Source organism: Lissotriton vulgaris, chromosome 2_1, assembly GCF_964263255.1.
Source record: "Lissotriton vulgaris chromosome 2_1, aLisVul1.2, whole genome shotgun sequence".
In the NCBI taxonomy this organism is placed as follows: domain Eukaryota; kingdom Metazoa; phylum Chordata; class Amphibia; order Caudata; family Salamandridae; genus Lissotriton; species Lissotriton vulgaris.
Genome location: NC_141687.1, coordinates 997,722,449 through 997,747,600, shown reverse-complemented (window position 1 = coordinate 997,747,600; position 25,152 = coordinate 997,722,449). Strand labels below are relative to the sequence as shown.

Below are 25,152 nucleotides of genomic sequence, written 5' to 3'. Positions count from 1 at the left end.
CACAGCCAAAACTCCAGAGAAGGGGGATACAAGTGGGTTACTTTCAGGCAGCCACTGTATAAGAGCTGGTGGCGATCCCTCTTGTTCCTTCTGAACATTTTCACACATCCCTTGCAGTCAATCAGCACTGCTCTTCTCTCCCAATCTTCCTACTGTATTTCTCTCCTTCCTTCTTCCCTTAAGAGAGGCTAGTGACTTCCTCTCTTCCAAACTCACTTCGTTTGTTCATCTGTGGAGAATTACAGGGTACGTTTTGCAGCTTATACATGAAGTGATTTAAAATGAAGTTGTGTTCTGCTTTTGCAAAATGACCTAGTGTCGCATATATTATTACTATAATCTTCAAAATTCGGGGGTAACTAAGCTTTGACACTACTGGAGGATTAAAACATTTTATTTTTCGGCAGGCCTTTCAGACAGCTTTAGGTGTCTCACCAGACTATTGTTTTTAAGAGAAAAATATTATATGTTGTACATACACAGAATAGCTTTTTGTCAGACATCTTAATCTATTGGTCTGTGCAACTGTCATTCACTATTTGCTCCCACCCACCACACCATACAGTATTAGGCATTAGGACAGCCCACTTTTTCGATTGGCTCTTCTGAATGGGACTGCCCTTATTTTATTTAATGCATTTTTATAAAGCGCTGACTTTACCCGAAGGTGTCAGAGCACTGTACAATAGAAACAGATACGTTACATGAGAGAACTGTTCCAGGAATAGAACAAACAAAAAGAGCATGAACAGACTGTACAAGCAAAAGTAAGAATAAATATGACAAATTTTACAATGACTAAAGAAATTCCTGGCGAACAATAGCAGGCCATAGAATCAAAACAATGCAGGCAAAAGGAACACAAATTCAAACACAGCAAGCACAGGATGTACAAGCAAAAATATAAACATATGTGACAAATTTACAATGACTAAAGAACTTCCTGGCAGGGTCTGAGAAGGAGGGAATTCGGTCTGAAAGTGTCTTTGGAATAAAAGAGATTTTAAGGCCGCTTTGAAGATCTGGATAGAGGTGATGGCATGGAGCGTAGGAGGAAGCGAGTTCCAGGTTCTCACCGCATTACCTGAGAACGGTTGTGCCAACAGTTTTTCTCTTTTGAAGGAGGGGTTTCAAGAAGGAACTTTTCTGCATTCTGAGAAGGTCTTGAGCCTCCAGACAGTTTGAGTTTATTCACCAGATAGCGAGGGGAGGAAGAGTGCAAAGCTTTGTGGGTGATGCACGCTGTTTTGTAGATAGCTCTAGCCTCGATGGGAAGCCATCAGAGAAAAGACAGGATAGGAGTGATGTGGTCACTTCGTTTGGACGCTGAAATAAAGCGAGCTGCTGAATGGAGGACGGATTTGAGGGGGTAGAGGTGAGATTTGGGAAGGCCAGTCAGAAGAGAATTACAATAGTCAAGTCTAGAGAGAACTAGCGATTGTACCAAGGTTTTTAGGTCATTCTCCAGGAAGAACCGACGAATCCCCCATAACTGTCGCAGTTGATAATGTGCGCTCTTGGCCATGGAGTTGATGTGTGAGATTAGGTTGAGTCTTTTGTCAAGTATGACACCTAAGGATTTAGCACAGTCCACAATGATGGGTTTACTGTTGAGTAGATTTGATTGATCCATCCAGGCTTGAACAGGAGGCGGAGAGAGAGAGAGAGCTAGATTTGAGGAGGAATTCCGTTTTGGAGGGATTGAGAATGAGTTGGTAAACTAGCATCCAGTTATGAATAGTGTTGAGAGTAGAGCTGAGTAGTGAGAGATCATGAGGGGAAGACACCTTGAGGTAGATTTGGGTGTCATTCGCATAGAGATGGTAGAGGATTCCAGATTAGCTTAGAAGGTACCCTAATGGTTCCAGATAGAGATTAAACAGAGTGGGAGCAAGGATAGAACCTTGAGGGACGCCTTGACCAACCACCAGTGGGGACGAGAGACTATTTGCAATCTTGATCATTTGGGATCTGTCTGTGAGGAAAGAGGCAAACCATTTGAGTACTGTGCCTTCCACGCACATTCTCTGTTGAAGAATGTTAAGGAGGGTGTTGTGACTAACAGTGTCAAAAGCTGCAGAGAGGTCAAGAAGAATCAGAAGGCACGATTCCCCTGAATTGAGAATATGCAGCGCATTATCGATCACTTGCAGCAGGGTTGTTTCAGTGCTGCAGTTTTGAATAAAGCCCGACTGGAAAATGTCGAGGAGAATATTGTCCATAATGTGTTGGGACAGTTGTTTTGCAACACATTTTTCTGTGATCTTTGAAAGAAAAGGGAGATTGGTGATGGGGCGGAAGTTATTGAGGTCATTTGCATCAGCAGAGGTTTTTTTTTTCTTAGAAGGGGGGGTAACCTGTCCTGTTTTGAGAACACTTGGGAGGGATCCTTGACTGAGGAAGAGATTGACTGGCCTGGTCCAGTAGGAGAGAGTGTTAGTATAGAAATCAATGGCGAGGCCACTGGGAATGGGGTCAGAGGAATGGTTGGAGGGTTTTGTTTCGCAGAGGCATTTGAGGAGATTAACCTCTGAGATGTTGGCAAAGTTCTGCCAAGTGACTAAGGATTTTCGCTCCACGATGGGGGTGGGGTGGGTGACCTGTTCCACCAGAGATTTTACATTTTGATCGAAGAATATAGCGAACTCAGTTGTTTTCTTTGATGCATCCTCAGGCTTGATGGTTTGGGGAGAACAATTTGGGTTTTTGATGAGGTCAAAACGTTTTTTTTGGGTCTGTTTTTAACTGAATCGAGGAGGGATCTGAAGTGGGATGTTTTTTCCTGGAAGATGCGTTTATGGTATATGGATCTTGCTGAACGTAAAAGAGGGAGGTTGGGGGTGGATGGAGATTGTTCCAGTGTTTCTCTAAGATTCTAAGGTTTTTCCTTTCATCATAGACAGCTTTGTTGAACCAAGGAGCTGATGGGGTGGGTCTTTTCCTTTTGCTTTGGAGTGGAGCAACCTTGTCAATTTCGACTGAGGATTGAGAGGCAAAGGGGAGTGAGATCGTTGACATCCGTATTGGGGTCTAGACTAGGAAGAGACTGCATAGCAGAATCACAGAGTCTCAAGATCAATAATTTTTGTGTTGCGGAACCACGTAGAGGCTCTTTTGGGTTGGCCGAGAGTTAAAATGTGAGAGAGGTGAAAACAGAAGGGAATGAGGAAATGGTCAGACCAGTCCACATGGATGGGTGAAGCAGTGGTAATCTGGTCTGATTTGGAAATCACAAGGTCCAGAATTGAGCCCTTGGCATGTGTAATTTCCGAGCAGTGCTGTTCAAGATCGTTAGCGGAAAGAAAGGTTGCAAGCTTGTTGGCAGCAGAGTCTTCCAAAGAGCCCCAGTGGAGATTGAAATCACCTAGGAAGATCTGCTTGGCGCTCTGTGAATATTGGTCACTAATGAAGTCAATGAATTCCTCCATGAAGGAAGAGCAATTTCCAGGTGGGTGGTAGATGGTATGGAACCTGAAGGATGTGCCATGATGAACTTGGAATTCTAGGGAAAGGCATTCAAAGGTGCGAAAGAGGGTAGTGGGAGAGGCTTTGATTTGGAGGGTGTTTCTGAAGATAATCTCAACACCTCCCTCGATCTTGCCTGGTCTGTCGTTTCTGAGAACAGAGTAGTCAGTAGGTAACAAAAGATCAAATGAAGTGTTAGAGGAGTCATTAAACTAGGTCTCAGTGAGAAAGAGCATGTCAGGATTGTGGGGAGTGGTGGTGTCGGAGATTTCCAGTTTGTGATTGGTTGCAGATCTGCAGTTATGGAACATACAGTGTAGCTCTGCCGCAACTGTTTTGGTGATGTGTGTGTCTGGACTGATGAGGGGGATAGGGATTAGATTCTTGAATGAGGGTGCCCCTTGAGGGGGAGGCTGGTAAGTTCTGATGGAAGAGATGGTCTGAATGGCAAATTGAGTTGAGTTGTTAGAAGAGGCAAGTGTAGGGGAAATGACACTGATTGTCTTGTAGGTAGCCAATAGGTTGGTAATGTCTGTGGAGGATAGATTGTGGTTGGCTCTATTGGGGCGCGGGAGCAAGGAACTCCTTGGGAGGTTGTTCGGGGATAGGGATATCTTAGCACATAGGAGTGAAATGGACGCTTCAAGCAGGGAAATGGACGAGATGAGGGAATCAAGTTTAGTTTCCAGAGAGAGGTGTGTTGAGCACGGAGTGAAGGGTGGCTCAATGGTTAAGGGAGAGAGTGGACTAGGCGAAGGAGGACAGGAGGAAGCATTACAAACATACGTTTCAATGGTGATTTCTCATGCATCTGAAGCAGAAAATTGGCAGTAGAATGTTTTATCTCAAAATGCTGATTTGTTATAAAAAAATGACACCTGTATTTTTTATGAAAACACAGCGTATTGCCATGTTCAGCCCTTCCAAGTGTCACACATCTGGTGTTATATAAAAGCATTTTAAGGGTATTTCCCGCATTAGCGCTAGTGCACAAAGTTATCAAACATTATTAATTTAAGTTGCATCTTCTCTCCCTTTTCCTCGCTACCAGATAATTCATTTTCAGTAGCTGGAAAGTGGCTTGCTCCAATGACCAGTGACAGATGAAGCCGAGGATCTCAGCAGCCAATAAGATTACAGCTAATGTCTACAATTTTCATTGGCCTGAGCTGTTGAGTACCACGAGGCTGAAGGACTCCTGATGCACAAGTTACTACTTGTGTAACGATATATCTGTAAGAGACATTAGTTAGTGATAGATTCCTTACCTTAGAATATCCCCAGGCGTCAGACTGGATCCGGAAATTTTTGCGTAGCAATACCCCTGCGCGCTGGTAGGCGTCGTCTGCGGCTCCGCGTCCGTCGTCGGCGTCGTGAGCGCCGGGATGACGTCATCGGAGTATATAGACGGCGCCCATGCGCGCTGACGTCAGTTCTGATAACACAGCTTTTCCGCGCCAGATACGCAGAGCCATGATAGAACTAACACTGGTGCCATGAAACTAGGGCCCTGAAAGGGGATGACCTTAACCCTAAATATCGGTTCGCAGAACGGGGAGGATGGTAAGGAATCTATCACTAACTAATGTCTCTTACAGATATATCGTTACACAAGTAGTAACTTGTGCATCTGAAAGAGACACGTTAGTGATAGATTCCTTACCTTAGAATAGATACCCCAGCAATACCAACCCCGGTGGTGGGTCTGCGAACCAATATCACACCAGAAAGTCCTGGAGGACGGAACGGCCAAAGAAGCCATCCCTCCGGACTTGACTGTCCAGGCAGTAGTGTCTCGCGAACGTGTGCAGCGAGGCCCACGTGGCTGCCTGACAGATGTCCTGCAGGGGGACACCGCGGCCCAGGGCAGTTGTCGTTGCCGTGGCCCGAGTGGAGTGAGCCCGCAATCCAGCCGGGGGCTCCTTCCTCGCCATGGAGTAGCATGCTTGGATGCACAAGATGATCCACCTGGAGATGGTCCTCTTGTGTACAGCCTTTCCCTTCTTCGCGCCCACGTAACCAACGAAGAGTTGGTCATCCACCCGGAATTGGCGAGTGCGGTCTAGGTAGTAGGAGAGCGCACGTTTTGGATCCAGACGGTGGAGCCTCTCCTCCTCTTTCGAGGGATGCGGAGGCGGAAAGAAGGTGGGCAAAGTGATGGACTGCCCGATGTGGAAGGCCGTGACAACCTTGGGCAGAAAGGAAGGTCGTGTACGTAACACCACCTTATCAGGATGAACAGACAGGAAAGGTGGAGAAGAAGAAAGAGCCTGGAGCTCACTCACCCTCCTGGCAGAGGTGATGGCAACCAGGAAGGCCGTCTTCAGAGTAAGGAGACGAAGAGGACAGTTATGAAGTGGCTCAAAGGGAGCACACATCAGATAGGTGAGAACAAGATTCAAGTCCCACTGGGGCATCACGAAGGGAACAGGAGGGAACATGTGCGTGATGCCCTTCAGAAATCTACTCACTATAGGGGACTTGAACAAGGAAGGCTGATCTGGTAGCCTCAAGAAGGCTGAAAGAGCAGAAAGGTACCCTTTAAGAGTGCCCAGAGCAGAGCCCTGCTGGGCAAGGGAAAGAAGAAAGAGCAGCACTTCCGAAAGGGGTGCAGAGAGGGGATCCACAGCCTTTGCTGCGCACCATGCCACAAATCTATTCCACCGGCAGGCGTATACCGACTTCGTGGAGGGACGCCTGGCTGCCAGAATGATGTCACAGACTTCGGGAGGCAAGTCAAATGGCCTCAACTGCCGCCGCTCAATCTCCAAGCTTGTAGGTGGAGACTGGACAGGTTCGGGTGCAGGACCGTTCCCTGCTGCTGCGACAGAAGGTCCTCCCGAAGAGGCAGACGAATCGGGGGATCGACTGACATGCTGAGTAGCTCGGGATACCAGTATCTTCGTGCCCAGTCCGGAGCCACAAGGACGACCTGGGCTCGGTCGCGCCTGATCTTCTTCAGCACTCTGGGCAGAAGTGGTATAGGCGGAAAGGCGTACAACAGGCCGCAGCTCCACTCGCGACGAAAAGCGTCTCCGAGCGAGTGCCGCCTTGGAAACTCCAACGCGCAGAACTGCTGACATTGCGCGTTCTCTTCTGTGGCGAATAGATCTAACCAAGGCTCTCCCCACTGTCGAAAGAGACCTTGCGCCACGTCCGAGTTCAGACGCCATTCGTGATCCATCATGCACCGGCGGCTGAGTTCGTCCGCCCTGGCATTCAGAGAGCCTGCCAGGTGTTGAACCACCAGGGTCACGCCCTGATGTTCCAGCCACTGCCAGAGGCGCAGAGCCTCCTGGCAAAGGGTCCACGACCCCACACCGCCCTGTTTGTTGCAGTACCACATGGCGGTGGTGTTGTCGGTGAACACTTGCACCACGCTCCCCCTGACAGAGGGGAGGAATGCCTTCAGTGCAAGACGAATCGCCCGCAGCTCCAGAAGGTTGATGTGGAGCCGGGACTCCGCCGGAGACCAGAGGCCTCTGATCTCCGCCTCTCCCATGTGGCCTCCCCAGCCCTGGGGGGACGCGTCCGTCACAACTACGTGCTCCGGCTGGGGTAGAGAGAGGGGTCTGCCACTGACCCAGTCGCGGTCCGTGAGCCACCACTGCAGTTGCTTCGCAGTGCCCTCCGAGATCAGGACATGATCGGACAGGTTGCCCTGATGCTGGGCCCACTGAAACTTCAGGTCCCACTGCAGAGCCCGCATCCGCCACCTGGCGTGACGCACCATAAGGATGCAGGAGGCCATCAGTCCCAGAAGCCGCAGCGTCAACCTGACCGAGACCCGGGATAACGGCCTGAAGACAGGAATCAGAGCCTGAATATCCCGAACCCGCTGCTCGGGTGGGTAAACCCGAAACTGCGCCGAGTCGAGAACCGCTCCGATGAAAAGGAGCTTCTGAGAGGGACACAGGTGTGACTTCGGCACATTGATGGAAAACCCCAGCAAGTGCAGGAGGTCGGCCGTAGTCTGGAGGTGGGTGACGACTGTCTGGGGCGAGCCCGCCTTCAACAACCAGTCGTCGAGGTAGGGGAAGACTGACACCCCTTGCCTGCGCAGATGGGCTGCGACCACCGCCATCACTTTCGTGAACACCCGTGGGGCGCTGGTAAGGCCGAAGGGGAGCACGGTAAACTGAAAGTGCTCCAGGCCTACCGTGAACCGCAGGTAACGGCGGTGGGCCGGCAGGACGGGGATGTGGAAATAGGCGTCCTGCAAGTCCAACGCTACCATCCAGTCTCCTGGGTCCAGGGCAGCCAGGACCTGAGCCAAAGTGAGCATCTTGAACTTCTCCGTCCGGAGGAAGCCGTTGACGTTCCGCAGATCCAAGATAGGGCGTAGGCCCCCTTTGCCCTTCTTGGGTACCAGAAAGTAGTGGGAATAACAGCCACGTCCTACTTCTGGCCCAGGAACGCGCTCGATGGCCCTCTTGGCCAAGAGGGCCGAAACCTCCTCTTGCAGAAGTTGCCAGTGATCCCCCGACACACGGTGGTATTGAGGTGGCATGGATGGAGGGGAAGACTCGAAGGGGAGGGAGAAACCCCTTCGGACAATTTGCAGCACCCACCTGTCCGAAGTGACTGTATGCCAGTGGGAGAGGTGATGGCGAACCCTGCCTCCCACAGGCGTCACATGGGCCTGAAAACTCGGACTAGGAAGGTTTTGAGGCGGGGGCTGCTGAGGGAGGTGTGGACTGGCCTCGCCGCTGGCCCCGACCACCGCCACGGCGGTTCCCACGGCCGCCACCGCGTTGCTGAACATTCTGCGGCGCGTGGCTGACGGTCCGTGGTGGGGCGCCCCTTCCGTGGCCACGAAAGGAGCGAAAGGCACCCGATTGCTGGCGTGGGGCCGTAAGGCCCAAGGACTTGGCCGTGGCCCTGGAGTCCTTAAAACGTTCCAGCGCATGGTCTGCCTTGTCGCCGAAGAGGCGACAGCCATCAAACGGCATGTCCAGGAGGGTGGCCTGGACATCGGCCGAGAAATTGGCGGACCTCAACCAGGCGTGGCGTCGAACCGCCACCGTCGTTGCCATCGCCCTGCCCAGTGAGTCCGTGGTATCCAGCCCACACCGGATAGAAAAGCGTGCCGCATCTCGGCCGTCCGCAAGGGTTTGGCTGAGTTTAGCCCTGACCTCCTCAGGGCATTGTGGCAGCACCTCCGCAACCGTGTCCCACAGAGTGTGGGTGTAGCGGCCCAAGAGACAGTTGGTGTTCACTGACCGGAGCCCTAGGCTCACAGACGAGAAGACCTTCTTCCCGAACTGCTCATATCTCTTGGATTCCCTGTCGGGCGGGGCCGACGGGAATGCGGTCTGGGAGTTGGAGGCCTGGATGACCAGGCTCTCGGGGGTGGGGTGGGTGGACAAAAAGCAAGGGTCGCCCGGTGCCGGGCGGTAGCGTCTGGCCACGTTCCTATCCACAGGGGGACCTGTGGCGGGCTTGGACCAAGTGCCCAGCAGAACGTCACACAAGGCCTCATTGAACGGCAGAAGGGGCTCCGCGGAGCCGGACTGCTGTTTGAGGACCTCAGTGAGGAGATTAGTCCTCACGGCCGCGACGGGGAGCTCAAGGTTTAGGGCCTTAGCTGCCTTCGTCAACACTACACTGTAAGCAGAACCCGCCTCCGAAGCCACAGTCGGGGGCGACGTAAATCCAGTGTCTGGCGAGGTGTCAATACCACTGGCCTCCCCAAGCTCATATGTCCAGTCCTGATGTGACTGGCAATCACGTGCCAGAGGGTCCTCGGACCCCTCCCATTGCTCCTCGTCACCCGGCTCCCGGAGACCAGGATTAACAGCCAGGGCCTCCTCGTGGAGATAGAACTCTCCGAAGGCCGACGGAATCGGCGCCCAGCGGCGCCCCTCCGACACCTGAGTAGGACCGTAGGAAGCATTGGGGTCAGCAACCACTTCGGCTGCCGGGGACGACACCTGAAGGGACGTCGCCGGCGAGGTCGTAGGGTCGACCGGCGAGGTCCCGGATCCGGAGCCGGATCCAGCGAGGTCGCGCGGCGCCGGGACCGAAGTCGCCAGCGGCGCCGGGGCCGAAGCACCCGACGTCGTCGGGGCCGAAGCGCCCGACCCGGAAGGACCTCCAGACGGAGCCGATCGGCCCGAAGGCGCCACGGGAACCGACTGAGGAGGGAAGGCCCTCATGGCCATGAGGTACCTCTCGACCTCCTCCTGCGACGCGCCGTGCCCAGGGACCCGAAGGTGTGGGGCAGGCGGCGACGCTTGCGACTCCCGCGGAGCCGCATGGGCGGAGTCGCCCGAATCCCCGGTCGCATCGTGCGAGCGACGGGGCGGGTCGGAGGACCGATGGTGTCGCTCCGACCTCTCATGCCTCTTACCTGAGGACTTGGAACCAGACGACCGGTGTCCACTCCCGGAACGTCGATGACTCCGACCTCGCGACCTGTCCCTCGACCTCCCGTGGGACCGGGACCGGGACCTGGAGCGGCGCGGGGCCGACTGCCTCAGCTCGAGACGCTTGCGGGACCGCTCCCGCCTAGCCTTCGACGTCAGGGCCCGGCAGTCGGAGCAGGTTCGATCGTCGTGGTCGAGGCCTAAGCACTTCAGGCACCGGCGATGGGGGTCCGTGACCGACATGAGTCGGCCGCACTTCGGGGAAGGCTTGAACCCGGGCATCCCTGGCACCTATAGTCGAGAATCGACTAACTAGAGGATCAAAAAGATCAAAAAAGTTTTCAGTCAAAAAGTGACTGGGGGTAGAGCTTCTTCCGGATCTGCGCTAGCTGGCGCGGAAAAAAGAAGAACTGACGTCAGCGCGCATGGGCGCCGTCTATATACTCCGATGACGTCATCCCGGCGCTCACGACGCCGACGACGGACGCGGAGCCGCAGACGACGCCTACCAGCGCGCAGGGGTATTGCTACGCAAAAATTTCCGGATCCAGTCTGACGCCTGGGGATATTCTAAGGTAAGGAATCTATCACTAACGTGTCTCTTTCAGATTGGATAATCTTTAGTGACATATTCACATTGGAACATGGCCCGCCCTCCGCGAGATCTGTGGCTCTCATTTGACACGATATGATGACATTGAAGAAGTGCTGGTACAGGGAGAGACCCGGACCAACATTCCAGCACAAAGTAAGGAGAGGTTCAAGACGTGTAACCAGGTCACTTTAAACTTCAAAAGTGACCTAGCGGCTCTATCCGTGGAGAAAGACCAGCTGAACTATAGGGTGCTGGAGTGCACATGACACTGATCCCATCCCCTCTCCCTCCTTCCCCAAGCGGCTGCTAGCATTGAAAGGAGATCCAAGAGAAACCATATTTTTCTCACATTGCACCTCACTACGGGCAGGTTTCCTTCCTATCCAGCCTCCGGATCACAAACATGCAGCCAAAGTAGGAGGAGAGGGTACAGGGTGAGACAGAGATGAAAAAACACTGGAGGAGAAGAAAGGACAAATGAGGAGAATTAAATAGATGGAGCAACATTAGAGGAAAGAGAACAAGAAGAGGGAGAAATAAGAGACAAGACATTTAAAAAGGAGGAGAGAGAAACTACTGCAGGAGGACAGGGTGAGAGAGCTAAAGAGAGAAGAGAATGGGAAGAGATACGTATAGATACAGAGAGGAGGGGAGTGAGAGGAGCAGAGATAGGATGGGGAGGGAGAATGTAGAGAGAATGATAGGGAAGAAAAGAGATAGAAATGTACAAAGAAAGGAGAGAGACTAGAAGAGGGGGATGAAAAAACAAAAAGGGAACAAAATACTAAATCTGGTTACCTGCTGCTGCTCGAAACCCTACTCACAGGATTTTCTGCTACAAGGAAGCTAAAAAGACATGATGGGGATGGCGGCATACAGATAAATAGGAAAGAGTGATAGGGAAGGAGAGATAGAGAGGCATATGGAGTGAGAGAGAGATAAATCTGACTGTGCGAGAGATAAAAGGAGGGAGGATGCAAGAAGAGCGCTAGAGAGAATACATCTGGGAGACTAGTATTGTTGTGATGTGAGCCATCAGCTTGAATTTGACTACGACTAACAACTGCTGCTCTGCCTCCTGGAACAGGGCTGGTAAAGATTAGCACCACTAAGAGTGTGACTGGTGTTGATATACATCGGTTTCTGACCATCTCTTGTGTTAAGTGATTCCACTTCAGCTTCTGCCATCTCCTAACAGGTCAATATTCAACACAGGGCCTTTTTCTAAGTCACAGTTATCTTTGGGACCCAACATCTGTATTTTCTACCACTTATCCCCACCCTCTCCAAACACCTTTGCAATTACTTAAAATGTAATTCTATGCAAACATTGGTGCCAAGAAGGGCCTTCTAAATTTAATAGTACCAAAAAATGATGTTAATTATTGCTTGATGCTGTTGTCATGGAAGGCTCTGTAAACTTGCTAAGTCTCATCGGGAGAGTTTCCATTTGCAAACAAGGACTGTTCGCAACATTTTCGTTACTTTGGGAACATCTGCCTTGAAAAAGCTGTCCTCTTGAACTCCCTCGTGTACTTTTGCAAAGGGACTATTGTTTGAGAATCAAATACACTGGATGGTTTGATAGCTTTCATGATAATCACCACCTTTTCAATAGAATATGTGTCTTCTTTATACTGCATGACAATCACCCTATATGAACCTGACTAATGGACTGAGTGGTCTGACCAGATGAGGTGACCCAAGAGATGCACCTTGGAACTTGAGGATTTATATTATACATTGATGTGACGGAAACACAGTTTTATTTTTTTGGGACAAAATTCTTCTCTTCCCTTTTTCTCTATTACGGACTGAAAGATATATTGTTAGCTTTTTGGAACTTACTTGCATACTTTACTGGCCTTTCCTTTGGCTCACACATACGCTGTGTGTGTTACTCCTGGACATTTTCCCTCTCATGGGAGAATACTTTTGAGCTGTTGTGTTTCCAATCTCTTTCCTGAACGTTTCCAGAGCTTTGGAAATTATTTGCAATCATAGAGATTCATTTAGTTATCTTGCACTCTTAAATCTTAAATGATTGATATTGATTTAGTCACTCCTCTAAAATTACTGATAAGATTTTAACTTTAACTAAACGTTGTCACTATAGGTAAGCCAACCGAAGGGCTACTGAGAGGGTTGCTAAGTGTGATACCTCTGGTATCCTCCTTTATAAGTGTCTCTTTTACGGGTCCCTCTAAAGGGTGCGGCTTTCAAAATTGTCAGCCTTGACAGCTTGCAAGGTGTCGTTGACATGCTTGCAAAACAGAGCGTCACCATGGTAAGGTAAAAATATTAGATATATCAGCACCTCAGGTTCTAAATGTTGTGGCATTAAACCAACCTTGGCATCTAAGGACCACTGACCCTGCCAGTTGTGGTAAACCTTTTGACTCTAAAGTGCAATCTATGTTTTGCCCCCCTGCAGAATCTTTTTTGTTTCTGCCCGTTGTGTCTTCCGGCAAAAATTCTATGTATGTTGCCATGTCTGACTACATCTGGTGGTTATACCTGCCCCCTATTGCCAGTGAATTAGCAGCCTGTTGAGTAGCACTGGGCATAATTGAGAACATCTCCTTGCTGGTTAGGAGGGCTATGAGTGATAGGGTTTTCCAGGATTTTAATTCCTCGAAAATTGAACAACAATTGGAATAGGTCTCACAGTTTTTCTATTTAAAAAATCATAAAAAGAGCAAATTGATTGCTTATTTGGTATTTGAAGTTGAAAGTGTTTGGCCGCTCATTCCCTAAGGGTATGGAAACCATCAAAAACCATCTGGTGGGAAATCCACCTGTTGTGTGCCTTCTCTCTATCATCACCAAATGTGAATGGGTAGATCCCGGGAAGCAGGGTAATATTTGACACTGGGATCATTCTTTTAGAGTCTGGAGCATCTGAGGATACTGACATATCGGGCATGAGGTGACCTTGCAGGCTCGGGAAATGTATGTAGTAATCCTGTAACCTGCCCTGTAGGTCCAGTACTAGAGCTACATGGACCTAACCCATGCTCTGAAGTTGGAGGTAGAGTGAAGTGCTGAAATTGCTCCACATATTGCATTCCATATATTGCCGACTGTTGTAGACACACTCATATTAGTCCATTTAATTCTTGACATTAAGTTATACTGGATCATGGGTCTTTTGTTCTTGTTGATGACAACGGACCTTTTGTCATTGATTGTATTGTCATCGAGATCGTAGTCGAGGAGGCTGACGTAGATGAATAGGCCGATGTTAACAATGTTTGTCGTCGACGAGGCGTTCGTTGTAGATGAGGCCAATTTAGAGGATGCAGTTATGGATGTGGCTGCCACTGACAGGGCCGTCAGACTAGGCAGTCATAGACGAGGACATCGTAGATGTGGTTATCCTAGACAAGGTTATTATAGACAAGGCCGCTGTCGTAGACGACCGTCATAGATAAAGCCGTCGTAGATGAGGCTGTTGTAGATGAGGCCGTCGTAGACAACCATCATTGACAATGCCATTCATTGATGAAGCCATTCGTAGATGAGGCCATTGGTAGATGGCCGTCATAGATGACCACTGGAGATGAGGCTGTATTAGACGCCTGTCCTAGATGGCCGCTGTAGATGGCCACCGTAGATGAGGCGGTCATCAACAACCATCGTCACTGTTGAGGCCATCGTTGTAGAGGCTGTAGTAGATGACTGTCATAGATGAGTCCATCGTAAATGAGGCCATCATAAACGATGCCTATCATTGATGAGGTCATCGTAGACAAGGCCATCGTAGGTGAGGCAGTCATAGTCGACATGGTGATGGTCATCGATGTGGTCATCGTAATTGTTGTACAAAACAATATGGAGTGCCCACTATGTGTAAGTAATTGTACTTAGTCACTCTAGTTAGTGGCTGTGAATCTGAACCCATTGAGTGTTGTTAAAAGACCCCGCACACACCAACCTGGTTGGTGTCATGCTTCATCATAGGGGTCCCAACCAGGCGACCGAGTGCCACCTTGTTGTGCTTCAACGCCTGACTACAGCGGAGCGGGTGTCGTGCAACAATGTGATGTGGGTGAAAGTGAGTAAGATAAAAATACCTCTGGGAATCCTTGCCTAACCTTTTATTATACCCTGGCCCGCCATTAATAAAAGGTTAGGCAAGGGTTCCCAGGTTGGTGTGAGGGGTCTTAACAACACCCAATGGGTCCAGTTTCACGGCCACTTACTAGAGTGACTAAGTACAATTACTTACACATAGTGAGCTAGTCCATATTGTTTTGTACAGATTACCCTTGGGGACAGGACGCGCCCCTAAAAACCCTTGCTCTCCTATTGTTTTTCCTTACATCGTAATTGTTGTTCACAATGATTTTGACAGCAGTTTTGCCGTAGATACTGATATAGTGTCAGGGCTGAAGAGGGAGTTGTAGGGTCTGCCTCTGAGAAAGTTTTTTCCAATTTTCTCTCTCCGTGAGAAGTGCCTTATCAAGACTCTTGGTAAGTGTTTTTTATGGCTTTTCTGCGCGCCTTTTATAGCCTATGATAGTGATACATACTGCTTTATTGTTGTACCTTGGGGCTCCCACTTTGAAGACGGCGAATGATTCAAGCATGTTGAATCTATGAGAGATCCAATACTGGAGAACACTAATTCATCGCTTCGGTTCTGGAGCGATGTATTCCCCCATCAGGAGTAGATACAATTTATTTCCGCATAGAAAATTCTTGCCTTCATCATCTCTCCATTTCACCATATATTCTATTGTGTGCAACCCACTATCTCTATATAAATATATAAATATATTTAAAATCTTTAGCTTTTTACTTCAATTTGACCTTAAACCAAACAATTCAGACGTATAGTTTTAGATTCAAACATGCCTGTGTTGAGGAAATAAGACTCGGGCTGGTGCATTAATCTTCCCAGCATGCAGGTACTCTCACAGTGATGGGCAGTGACTGAGTGATCAGCCTTGGTGTTCATCAGACCTTGTCCTCTTGTTTAGTAGATACCATTGAGTTTTTCTTGGAATGATTTAAAAAAAAAAAAAGCCCAATTACGTTTCTTGGCCAGCAGTTATGATGCAGTCAAAACACAAAGGTTCATAAATAGTATAGGAAACACACAGTGTTTAAACACAAATCAAGGCTAATAGAACTTAAGTGCAATAAAAATGTTCGGTGTGTGCTGAATTACTAGACCATAGAAGGACAGTCGAGTGCCAGTTTTTAAATACAGTCCCTCAGGAATTAGTGCTCAGACTCCCGTCTGCCCTTACCAAGTCAGTGTACCATAAAGGGATGAGGGATGGGCACATATTATTAGGTCTTCTTCAGTTACACTCCATATGGCGTTTTTATTACATGTATGCCATTGTGGAACAAATATTGCAAAACATTGTACTTACCCGAGTAGTACAAAGCTGTTAAATTCACAGGGAACAGTACATCACTTCCCGTTAGCACTTTTGCACAGGCAGTTCATATTCATATCCTAGTCTTCCCCATACTCATGCAAAGATATACGAGATAAATAAAGAAAAAGATAGGATAAATGTGCAAATAAGGTCAGCACTGTTTGGAAGCCTTGCTGCCCGACATGGTTTATGACCAATTTTATGTGAGAAATATGAGGGGGGGAAAAGTGAGCAACAATGTGAAAAGGGTGAGGAAAAATAGTTTGTAAAAATAAGAAAAAAACAGTGAGTGAGGTTAGTGAAGTGATTGGGGATATTAATTGAAGATTAGGAATAGAGACAATGTGATTATCAATATAAATGACATGTATGAGGACTGCCTACATTTTGAGATATATTTTAAAAAAATGTAAGTCAAGTTCTCGTGACACATTTTTATTATTTGCAAATCAAACTATTACGACCTCAAATGAGAACTCGTTGGTAAACTAGAGTAAATGTGAGTACTTGATGAACAAAAAGTTGTTGATATTTTAAGGATCGAAAATTTATGTTTTTAACTACATATGAAGAGAGGTTATTTGAGGACATAAATCGCACGCATTCCGAAAATTGCTAAGTTATAAAAACACATTGGCTGGTATTTGAGGGCAAAATTATTGTACTCTGGGGAGAGGTTGTGAAGTAAAAGAAAGAGCTGCCGACTTTGGAACTGGGGAACCGAGTTCGGGTCTCGGTTACGGCTCAATACCCTGTGATTCTGGGCAAGTCACTTAATCGCCCTGTGCCTATAAAAAAAATGAATGTGTCCTTGTGTAATGTAACTGGTGCTCATGTAAGGCACTCCAATACCTTCAGGTCGAGTTCACGCTATATTAAAAAAAACCTGCAAAAAAAAAACCTGCAATGTATTCTTTATTAATTATTTTTCTTTTAAATCAAGCAGAAGCTTAGAGCCAAATTTCATGACTTAGCAAAGTGCATTTCCAGGTGATATTTGATTGTTGCAATAAAGATAAAGTTACTTACCTTCAGCAATGCTCTTTCTAGGGGGATATTTTAACTACAGAAAATCCCCATGTGCCACACTAGATGCAGAAGGTTTAAATAGCATTGCTCCTGCACTTCAGTAGGTGGCATTGTGCAGCTCTGCATTTACTTCGCACTCCCCCCGAAGTGGCAAGCCAAGCCAAGCCAAGCCATAAGTGCCACCCTGCGCAACTATGTCCAATTCTTTCTTGACAGTCTGAACCCTATGACGCAGAGCACAACAAAAATCAGAGGTACTACTGTTTGGGAACCCTTTTAGATGACAAAAGAAACTATTACACTAAACTGGGAGATGGGAGGGCAGTGAGGAATCTGCAGCTAGAATATCCAGCAAAATGGGAATTACTGAAGGTAAGTAACTTGTTCTTCTGATGGATAGATACTTCCACCACTGAATTCCTCACCTGTAGTTTTCGTAGTTATTTTTTTATATAGCTCAAACTTGACCTGAAGGTATCAGAGTGCTGTACATGAGCACTAGTTTAGTTACAGAAGGAAGATTCATTTTTTGTTAGGCACAGGGAGATGAAGTGATTTTCCCAGAATCCCAGGATGTTGTCGTCGTTGCTCAAGACTTGAACTCGGTTCCCCAGATTTGAGGTTGACCGCCCTAGCCGTTAAGCTATATCCTCTCCCCTTGCCCTGTGGAATAGATACCATACAATACCACTCATGTTGGAGGTGCTGGTTATTGACTCAGAACAAAAAGTCCTACAGGACTAAATAGGTGTAATGACCCTCCTATCAGACCTGTCTGTCAATGCAGTAGTGCTTTATGAACGTGGAAACTGAGACCCACTTCACAGCAGGACAGGTGTTTAAAACAGGCGCTCCATGTTCCAATGTAGTGGTAGCAACATTGGCTCTGGTAGTATGAGCCCTCAGTCTTTCTGGAGGTCACTTCTTGGCTAATGCGTAGCAGAATTTAATGCAGAAGACTGTCCACCTTGACAATATCCTTTTCTGCACCTCTCTTTGTCTAAGAGAATCCTAGAAAAAACAGATTGCTCACCCAATGGCCTTTGGTGTAATTGATGTATTTGGTTTCGGGGTCCAGCTGATGGAGTCTCTCCTCCTCTTCTGAGGGGTGAGGCGGAGCAAAGAACTTTGGAAGGGTGATAGATTACCCATTGTTAAAAGGGTCACACCCTTAGGCTAAAAGGCTGCTTCAACACCAGTTTGTCTGGAAAAATGGTGGTGTATAGCGGTTGCACAAAGACAGCGTGAAGCTCACTCATGCCACGAGGTGACGTATTCATGACAAGGAAAACAGTCTTCACAGTCAGAAGACAGAGCAAGCAGGTTGCATCGACTTAAAGGAATTACGCATGAGGAAAGGACCAAATTGAGATCTCACTGAGGAATCACCCAAGAGTTTGGGAGGAACATATGTTTCAAGACTTTAAAAAACATCATCATAACAGGTGATTTAAACAAGTACAGCTATTTTGCTAAACACAAAAAGGCCTAAAGGGCCAGCAAGTATCCTTTAATGATGCCCAATGCACGTCTTTGTACTGGACCAGAGAGAACAAAAATAATAAAACACCCAACGATTTGGCTCCAAATGGGGCCACACATTTGTCCCAGCACACAGCACAGATGGACTTGGAAGAGGATCGCCAAGCAGCAAGGATGACATCCACTTCAGTTGGTTAGTCGAATGCAGTTAACTGCTGCCACTCAAAACTCTATGCATAAAGGTGTAGATTGTGCAGGCCAGGGTGCAGAATCCTGCCCTGCTGCTGTGACAGAAAATCCTCCTGAAGGAGTAGCCTGATCGGAGGACAGAGGCTCATGTCCCAAAGTTTTGGGTACCACACTCCCCTGACCAAATCCAAAGCCATAAGGATGACTTGGGCTCAGTCATGTCTGATCTTCAAACCTTGGGGCTTAAGAGGCTGAGGCAGGAAGGCTTACAGGAGTCCCTTGCTCCACTCTAACCAGAATGCATCTCACAGAGAGCCTTCTTGGGAACTTCAGGGCACCAAAGCTTTGAATTGAACATTCTAGATCATAGGTACTCACAAACGTTTTCCCTGGGGCGGCAACATTTGGTTATGGTGTGACCGAGGGCTGCACCGATGCCAGCGGGGGGTGTAAAGCGGGAGTAGGTGAAGCAAGCATGTATATCTAGTAGCTGCCTTTAAAAATGAAGGTGTTCCTAAGGTTAAGGGCCTAGTTACTTCCTTTCCCTAACTGCAATTAACCTATAAATAGTATTTGCTGTATATATATTTTTTTCCATGTTAGTGCTAAGTCGAGTAAACAGCAGCCCAGTGCTGTTGCTGCTCAGGGGGCCACATGTAAAGATCAGGAGGGCCACATGCGGCCCCTAATCCATCCTTTCAGAATCAATGTTCTAGAGGATGACAAACATATCTACCTAGGGATTTCCTCACTGCCGAAAGATGCCCTGTACCATCTTGGGGTGTAACTGCCATTCATGATCTGCCAGACACAACCAGCTGAGCTAGTCTACCATGGCATTAAAGACCCCACCAGGTGGTTCATGATCAGGGAGATGCCCTGACGATCCAGCTAACTCCAGGCGGTGTATAGCTTCTTGGCACAGGACCCCACTTTATTCTGCTTGTTGCAGTACCACATGGCGGTGTTGTTTGTGAGAACTTGTATCAGACTTCCTTTGATGGACTGAAGTAAGGCCTTCAATGCCAGGGAAATGGCCTACAACTCCAACAGGTTGATATAAAACCAAGTTTCCAGAGCCTTTGAATCTCCACCTCTTCCAGATGACCTCTCCAAACCCCAAATAAGCAATGATGCATCCGTCACAACTATTAGCTATGGGTGGGGTAGTGAGAGGGATCTGCTGCTGGTCCAGTTGTGGTTGAGCAGCTACCACTACAGGTCTTTTGCAGTCACCTTCAAAACCTGGATGGAATCCTACAGGATCCCTTGGTGCTGTGCCCACTGAGACTACAGGTCGCACTGCCGGGCCTGTATATGCAACATGTCAGAATTGACAATTGGGATGCAACGGGCCAATAAGCCATAAAACACCACACACACACACACTGAGGCCCAGGACTGAGGCTGAAGCATCTGTATCATAGTCCAAAGGTCCTGGACTTGTGCCAAGGAAAGGTACTGAACTGCACTTTATCCAAGATGACTAATGAAAGGCAGCCTCTGCAAAGTAGTCGGGTGTAACTGTGGCACATTTATCGTGCACACCACCGATTTTAGGAGGTTCGCCATCTTTGGGAGGTTGCATGGTCGGGACTGTGTGTCTCTTCAACTGTCAGATGCTGAGGTAGAGGGGAAAATAGGTATCCTCAACTTCTGATGGTGTTCTACAATCACTTTGGGGAACACCTGAGGAGCACTGGTGAGGTCAAAGGGGAGCATGGCCAAAAAATTGCTTCTGGTCTACCTTGATCCTGTCTTCCACAGGGTGGTTGTGTGCCACTAAGGGTAAACTAAAATAGTTTAGAGCCTGAAGCCACACTTGTAGGGAACTGGGAAGGCTGATGCCCCTGAGAGCATGTACAGTGTCTGCTTGATCGGCCCTGACCTTGAAATAAATGGGGTGGCTGCTGAGAGACTAGGAGACCTGATGTTGCCTCTATGCCAACCCTCTAGAGTACCCCAATAAGAGACGACATTGCTGAGGAAATTGTCTAGAAGGGATTGAGAGGCCCAAGGAGTGTGCTGTGGCAGATCTCTCTTTCAAGATTTCCAGGAAAGAATCTGCCTTTTTGCCAAATAGGTGAGATTCGTCGAAAGGCATATCAATAAGAGATCCCTGCCTGTCCCCTAAAAATCCTTTGGATCTCATTCATGTGTGGTGACAAAGCACCACACTGGTGCCAACTGTGCAACTCTAGTAATAAGCGGTATCCAAATTAGATTGAATTACACATTTGGTGGTATCCTAAGCATCCTAGGTGGATTGAGCCAGGAAGGTCTGAAATTCTTCAAGGACTGCTGGCAAGATCTCGCTGAATATGTCCCAAAGAGCATGTGTATTTCCCTATATAGAGGCAGCAGGCATTGACAGACCTTAGGGCACTGGCCTGTTGTGTCTGGCTACCTGCCTGTTCACCAGTGGGCAAGAACGAGACCTAGATGAGGTACCCATTAAAGTGTTGATTAGGGCCTCATTAAGTGGTAGCAAATGTTCAGAGGAAGGCTGGCCAGGCTGCAAAATCTCTGTAAGAATCTTTATCTCAACTTTCGTGGAAGGAAAATGGAAGTCTAACATCTCTACTGCATGTCTTATTCCCTTAAAAAATAGAAGCAATCCGTACCATTGATGGTGTGGTGGAGGGGAAGCGAACGGAATAATCCAGTATCAGGGAAGTGTCCAATCCAATGGCCTCCTGTAAATCTATGTGTAAATTGTTGCCATCATAATGTGAGGGGAAATAATCCCTATCATCTCCATGGCCATTTTCAAAGGCTGACTTTGATCAGAGTATAAAAGGTGGTGAAGCGCCTGAATGCTATCGCATGGTAGAGGCAATGTCTTGCCTGAAGCTGCTTGTACAGGAATCAGGGGCATCAGTGTGAATTTGAGACATGACCTTATCGTGCCCAGGATGAGCTTGGCTCAGAGCTGGATACCGGAATTGTTTTCAGGTCCTCCCGCAGGACTAGCATCAGTGTTGAAGGAACAGGTATAGAATAGATTATGTGTTACAAAGGAACCGCAACCCAATAACCCCTGGTGAGCTTGGGTAGCAGAATTAACTGAAATCCAAGGTCAACAAGGGGTATCCTATACTTAGTCCAGATGTTTAGGCATCTATGATGTATGACAGATTGAATCTAATTGGAAGCATTAAACACAATCCAGTGTTTTACCATATTGAATTGGATAAAAAAAATGGGTAACAAATTTAATGGAAAAACAATGAATGAAAAACTAGAGTACAAGAATAAAGCTACTGCATTCACTTTATTCATATTACAAAATACCATACATTAATAGGGATGCATAATAAAGCTATCCACTTGTTCCAGTGTCTATTTGTTGTTACAATAACCACATGGTAGACAAATGAATGTCAACTCCACTCACAAAAACAATCAGAAGAATATATGCATGAGCTGTAGAATTTGTTTGAATGGTATGAAAATTACAGAAGATTAGAGGAACTGTGTTGATGTTTCAGTCGCTATAGTGTTTAGTACGTGAAACCATCCTCAGGAATCACTGCATTTGTGAAATCTGAGGGCCCCTGTGATGTCAACTTCCACATGGGGCACGAGAAATGTAACAGTTTTGATTAATTAATAGTGGTTAAATATATCTAAGATTGGCAGAGTCTTAAATCCCCAACCCAACTCCAACTTTGAGGATGGAGAGCTGCCGTGTTTGATTCACAGCTGGCTACTGGTTCAAGTTTTTCCACACCATACTACAGCTGATGCCTGACCAAAATACAACTTAGGACTCAGCCATTGTTGGGTATATTTAAACAGTGTTAACACCAATATGGACTTCAAATAGAGAGAAAAAATATTGAATTTGTTGTGTCATTCAAATACAATGGGTTCTCATTAGCCACCTGTAGGGATGAAACTGCTTTCTATTTGGAGGTGCTGGCCAAGTGCATCAGCTCACGAAAATTATACAGGCTCTAAAAGTCCTTCTGTTACTGAATGAGCAACCCAGGCTAATGAGCACACAACTTTAAAGTTTGTGGGAAGGAAGAAGGTGGATGAGACGACTCTGAGGCATCGTTCTCGAAAATTTGATTCAATGGTGCATTATGATGCAATATTATTGAATGTATGGATTAACTGTATCACCATTTATGAAAAATTAGTTATTTAAAATAAACCATTAATTAATCAGAGTGGTTTTAGTCATGCATGTACACAACAGTAAAATAAATGTATATTGGTTTATTTTCTCACCACACTCCGAAACATGCATGCCACCACATTCCACAAGTAAAAGGCCCAAAATAGACTTATTTTTAGTATTTGTAAGCTTCCACGAAATATGAACAAACAGCTATGACCTGCGTGAAAAGAAGCCGAATTAGAAGGCCTCATTGTTTAATTCTCCTTAACTCCCACCAGGTGTGAGGGTATGTCGGCGCCTGTTGCAACAGCAACAGCTGAATATTAATATTGATGAGATGTGAAAGATTGTATGTACCAGAACTCACTGCTGTCTAAAGATAAGCCAGTTAAACATTTTAGTAACAGAAAAAAATGAAAAATATGGAGTAAACATAAATCACATTTCTAACAGGTTTAGCAGCACAGGTAAGCTACATATTGTTATAATCTTCGTGTTTTTTTTGTAAGTATCTAACTCTTGAATTATATATGCTCATTTAGTTAGGTGTAGGCGTAATATATAAATGCACAATTATTAATTTTGTTAAAGTATCGGATTCATTGCAACATGATAATTCAACCTGCTTTAATATATTCATGATTATTTTCAACTGGTTTGAATTCCTTTTAAAGTTATTGTTTTCAAATAGTAAGCAGTCTTTCACAGAATATAAGTGGGTGAAAGTTTAGAGGAGTTTCATTATTGTTTATTTTTGAAAACGTTCAGGCAGAATATATCCTCTTCCATGCGTCGGACGGCCCCTGGTGTGCGTCTGATGGCTGGGGGCCGTCCGATTTGCGCAAGCGTGCACTTCGTCCCCACGGCGGGGAAATCTTGCGCGCAGCGAAGCGGATATAAACTGGAATAAAGCTTTATTAGATAGAGAGGAACTTCTATCCAGGAATTTCAGACTTAGGGTCCTTGCTGAATGCTACAGAAAAGGCAAGTCGGGTCCTCTAACAATCTTATCTGCCTGTTCGCGGACAATATAGACACAGACAAGGACAACAGCTGCTGTCTCTTTATTGAGCATTGCTTCTATTGTTTAAAAAAGAGTTTGCGGGTGTTAATCTATTACAATCTATATATATACTGTCATAATATTTCGATATTTGTTATTTTGCCCTTTTACAAATATCATTGCCCCATATTATTTTAGGAATAGCTACTATTCATATTGTGTGCACTAGAATAGGATTTTAATTTTCATAAATCTTGGAAATATATATTCCTAGCTTCCTTGTGTTCTTAGGTGTGTCTATTCTATTTTGGGTTCCAAGTTGCAAAGTCTAACAGGACAGATAGTTACCTAAAATGCACCTTACTTAACCAATGCTGAGTGGATTACAGGAGGCTGCAGCCCACCAGGTTCTCGATCTCATGTTGGTATACATAGTAAAGTCCTTCTAAGCAAAGAGTACTGAAAATACATTTCCTGGGGATGATCTGGAGAGGAATCCAGAAAACATCACCATTAAGTATTTAAAAAAAATTAGGATTAGGAATGGAATTACCATAATATGAGATGCATTTTTCAATGCTTGTGTAGCTTACATAGAATCCATATTTATATGATCAATGACTGCAAACAAATGAAATCTTAATACTGAGGTAGGATAGCAAACACTATCTGAGTCAAAAAATCTAGAAATGCAACATCTCTTATTCAATTTATTACAATATTCAAAATGTGTGAGCTGAGTTATACCACTTAATCCATCGATTAGTTTCATGCAAAACCATTGATCTTTCCTCAATCACATATTTGTTTGTTGTAGATTATTAGACAGAATTTGTTTTAGAGGGGCTCACTCAAACACTATTTCAGTTGATGGAATTCTTAACAATGGATCAATAAATGTGTGTACATGTTCTCTCAAACATATACTTTAAAAAATACCTTTCTAAATTCCCACACTTCTTCTGCAGAGATGGTGGTCCCTACTCCTTTGTAGTTGCACTGCTTAAGGCACACTGGTCCTGTAACGGCATACAAACACAATTCCTTTTCTGTGTTATGCCGAATTTCACGTTGTTTAGTGTACTCAAAATACTAGAAAAAAAGATAAAACAGGTATTACATACGCAAGAATTGCATACACATCGCAGATACTTTAAATCATACAAGTATTGACACCAGGTGAATATTATGAACACAGTTTGACATTTGAGCTACTCTTGACATGTGGGATAAACAAGCATTGGCAAAGGCAATAGATACTGCCAGGAAACGTTTTGACATTGCCAGTGCTTTTTTTCACAAATGTTTGCTGTGCATTTGCGAGGCCTGGGACAAGCTGGTGTTTGAGAGTTGGGGCATATCTTTTAATATAGAGAGTAATGTTAAATGAGGGGACTTATAGTCACACACTGTATGTAAGGACCATCAAAAACAATGGAAGGATGCACAACATCCATTCAAATCAGAGAGAGACTTATATGCTCCCTTGGTGCGGA

At 46.4% G+C, this 25,152-nt stretch overlaps 1 protein-coding gene across 1 annotated transcript in view; it reads right to left on the bottom strand.

The window, feature by feature from the left end:
- Positions 1–25,152, bottom strand: part of GALNT3 (polypeptide N-acetylgalactosaminyltransferase 3) — a 465,357-nt gene that overhangs the window by 3,660 nt on the left and 436,545 nt on the right. The window contains exon 10 of the mRNA XM_086956590.1: positions 24,596–24,748. Within this exon, the coding sequence (XP_086812716.1) occupies positions 24,596–24,748 (153 nt within the window). The remainder of the gene's footprint in view (positions 1–24,595; positions 24,749–25,152) is intronic.